General features: G+C 56.7%; 1 protein-coding gene across 1 annotated transcript in view; it reads left to right on the top strand.

Annotated features, from left to right (window-relative positions):
* The window catches only part of LOC103916556 (zinc finger and BTB domain-containing protein 16-like), a 46,797-nt gene extending 45,651 nt beyond the window's left edge, over positions 1 to 1,146 (top strand). Inside the window, exon 5 of the mRNA XM_009323564.1 lies at positions 997 to 1,146. Within this exon, the coding sequence (XP_009321839.1) occupies positions 997 to 1,146 (150 nt within the window). The remainder of the gene's footprint in view (positions 1 to 996) is intronic.
* The last annotated feature ends 1,751 nt before the right edge of the window (positions 1,147 to 2,897 follow it).

Below are 2,897 nucleotides of genomic sequence, written 5' to 3'. Positions count from 1 at the left end.
GCTTCTGCTGTGGATTTATTTCATCCAGCTCGAGGCACCCAAAGGAGCTGGCAGGGATGGGAGGTGGGTGCGGAAAGGTGTGCACCCTCCTAGGAGCAGACACGGGGGGGAGAAACGGGGTTGGGAGAAGAGGGTGCCGTGCAAAACTCGCTGGGAAAGTAAAACAGCGTAGCGCTGACGCGAAGTCGTCGGAGAGGGACCCGGGGATGTCCCCTCCTGCCCTGCTGCCCAGGGGAGGCTGTTCCCGCTCCCTGAAGATGAGCTCAAGCACAGGGAAGTGGCTCCCCGGCCCATCCCAGCTCATCCCTGTGGCAGCCCCCCCTGTTTCTGACGCGTGTCCAGCCTCGTCCCTGCGCTCGGGTCATTGAAGAGAGTGGAAATTAAAAAAGAATCCCCCTACCCTAAAACGCTCCCCCTTATTTAAGTTGTTCTTGGTTCCAGCATCCCATTAGTATCTCCACTCTCCCCTATCTCCCTACTTTGGGCTCCCTGGGAACTTCTGCCATCTCCTCGGGGCTCCAGGAGCTGCAGGCTCCCTCTTCCCCGGGGAGCACCAGGATGATGCTGCCTGGACCATCCTGGGACCCTTCCCGGCACCTCCCCGGAAAGCATCCGATGCGCCGCGCCGAACGCTTTCCCCATGTCCTGACAGCCCCTTAAGTTAGTTAAGTGAAGTTAAGTCCTAACCTTAAGTTAGGAGGAATGAGCGGCTGAGGCCGGCGCTTCGCCGTTTGCGGACCGCGCTGGTGCTCCAACGGCACACGTGCTGCTAAGGAAACCAGATGATGAATATATTTTTAAACTTGGAATCTGTGAACCGCTTATTATTTCTGAATTAGGAATCAGAACATCTGCATAATCACGCCGCTGCTGCGGCAGATGTACTCGGCGCTAAGGTCACTTTGCTTCCGTGCCGAAATTCCGTATTATTTTTAAGAATAAGTTCCTCCGGTGCTCTTGCTTGACGCCTCTGACACCCATGTCACGTTTGCTCAGCGTAGCAGTCACAGCGGGTGTGATGCCAAAGCGCAGCCCCGCAGGGTCAACGCCACCCAGGGAAGCAAACGCTCTTCTCTTCGTGCTCGGTACATCAGCGTCACCAGATGCCCGAAGAACGGGGATGATGATTTTGGACGGCCGAACTAGTGCCGGGTGTTGTAAGCGGGGCTGCGTGCGTCGCGATGCCTTAACCCCTTGGTGCCCGCGCTCCAGCCCGCCCATGAGAGCGTGACATTTTGGAACTTCTTGCATCGGTCTCGAGCGTCGGCGGCGGGGGTGCAGCAGAGATGCAGGGGGGGCCCCGGGGCCAGCAGCCCCGCCAGCCGGTACCGTCGCTCGGTGGACCTTTGGTACCGCCAGCCTCGTGCCGCGGCTGCATCCCAAATACGAAAGCCAAGGTGGGCAGATCCGCCTGGGTCTGGAGCTGGGGCAGCGTCTGAGCCTGCGTGATCCAGCTGCGACGGACGGGAGGCGTTTCCCGCTGCCGGCTTTGCCATCCCGGATAAATCCCATGGCTTCCCATCCACGCTCATCCGATCCAGCGTGTGCCCCGTGGAGCCCCTCGCTCGGGCAGGCGGAGATGCACACAGGGAGGGCTGGTGGGGGGATATAAGGCTCCATCCTGGGAAATCCCATGCAGTAGTGATTACTGAACGAATAACGCTGATCTGAACCCAGGGCATTGGAGTAAATTAAAAAAAAATAAATAAGACTCTCTGTGCTGCCCTATTTGCTGTGGCCAGCTCCTCTTTTCCCAGCCCACGGGCCTGGAAATGCGCGCTGCTCCGGGGGGGGGCTGTTCGGAGCAGGCGGTGGGAGCTGGTGCCTGCACGTGCTGTGCCTGGGCAGATGGTAAATTCGGCGAGTCGCTGCCCTTTTGCAGCATTTATCGGCATTTGTTTATGGGCAGGGTCTAAAACAAGATTTAAAGCGTGCTTTTGGTGTCTTGCGCTTGTTTTTTATGTAAGGTGAGGCAAAGCGGGAGGATCCTTTCCTCAGCTTTTTTGGAAGGGGGAAGCATTGGCGTCCTGGTGAAATGATGTCAGGGCTCAGCGTCTGGTTAAAGCTCACGAATATTAGCTCACGGTAAATATAAATATTGTACGGGCAGGCAGTTCTAGTGCTCTCTATTGATAGCTATACACTCCCCCCCCTTTTTTTTTTTAAAACTTCAGAAATAGTAAAATCTTTATTTCCAGCTCCTGTAAGATTTATTTAATCTTCTTTTAGGAGCAGTGGTGGTTTGAGGGCAGGTTTTTTTGTTTTTTAGGTTGTTTGTTTTTTTTTTTCCCCATCTTAATTTACTAAACCGAAAGGAAGGTCTCTGCTCCCTTCCCCCTTCCCCATGCCCTTAATAGCTCTCCCTGCTATTTTAATCTGCCGGGCTGGGAGAAGAGGGCAGAGCGGTGGCTGTGCAGGAGCCGAGCCTCCCCAGCACCGCGGCCGGCGCGAGCAGCTCGAGCAGTCCGATGTCACCGAGCGTCGTAAATAACGGTGTCGGGGGGGGGGAAATCGCCCTCTCCGCCGCGTGGATGTAAAACTCTTATCGGAGGATGTATAACGTGGTTTTCGCAGACGGCTTGCTGCCCGCTGACCTTGGCTTTCCACGAGATCCCTGCTGCAAATGAGATGTGGCAGCGCCGCCTCTATCTTGATAAAATCGATCAGGGGATGAATTGATTTGCATATCGATTCACCCGGGCGAGGGAGGCGCGGGTGGAAGCCAGGCGGCGGGGATGGCTTTTTGGGGGAATTATTTAACCCGGTTGCACTGGGGATGCGAAGCCGCAGCGGTCCCGGTTTGCCTGCCCGGGGTTTGGTGCCCGCGCAGCCGGGGACGTAACGTACCGGCCGGCAGCCGCCCCTCCGACAGGGGACCGCGGGTATACGCCCGCATA

This window comes from Pygoscelis adeliae, unplaced genomic scaffold (genome assembly GCF_000699105.1).
Source record: "Pygoscelis adeliae isolate BGI_AS28 unplaced genomic scaffold, ASM69910v1 Scaffold275, whole genome shotgun sequence".
Lineage (NCBI taxonomy): Eukaryota > Metazoa > Chordata > Aves > Sphenisciformes > Spheniscidae > Pygoscelis > Pygoscelis adeliae.
This window is presented reverse-complemented; position numbering and strand designations above follow the sequence as displayed.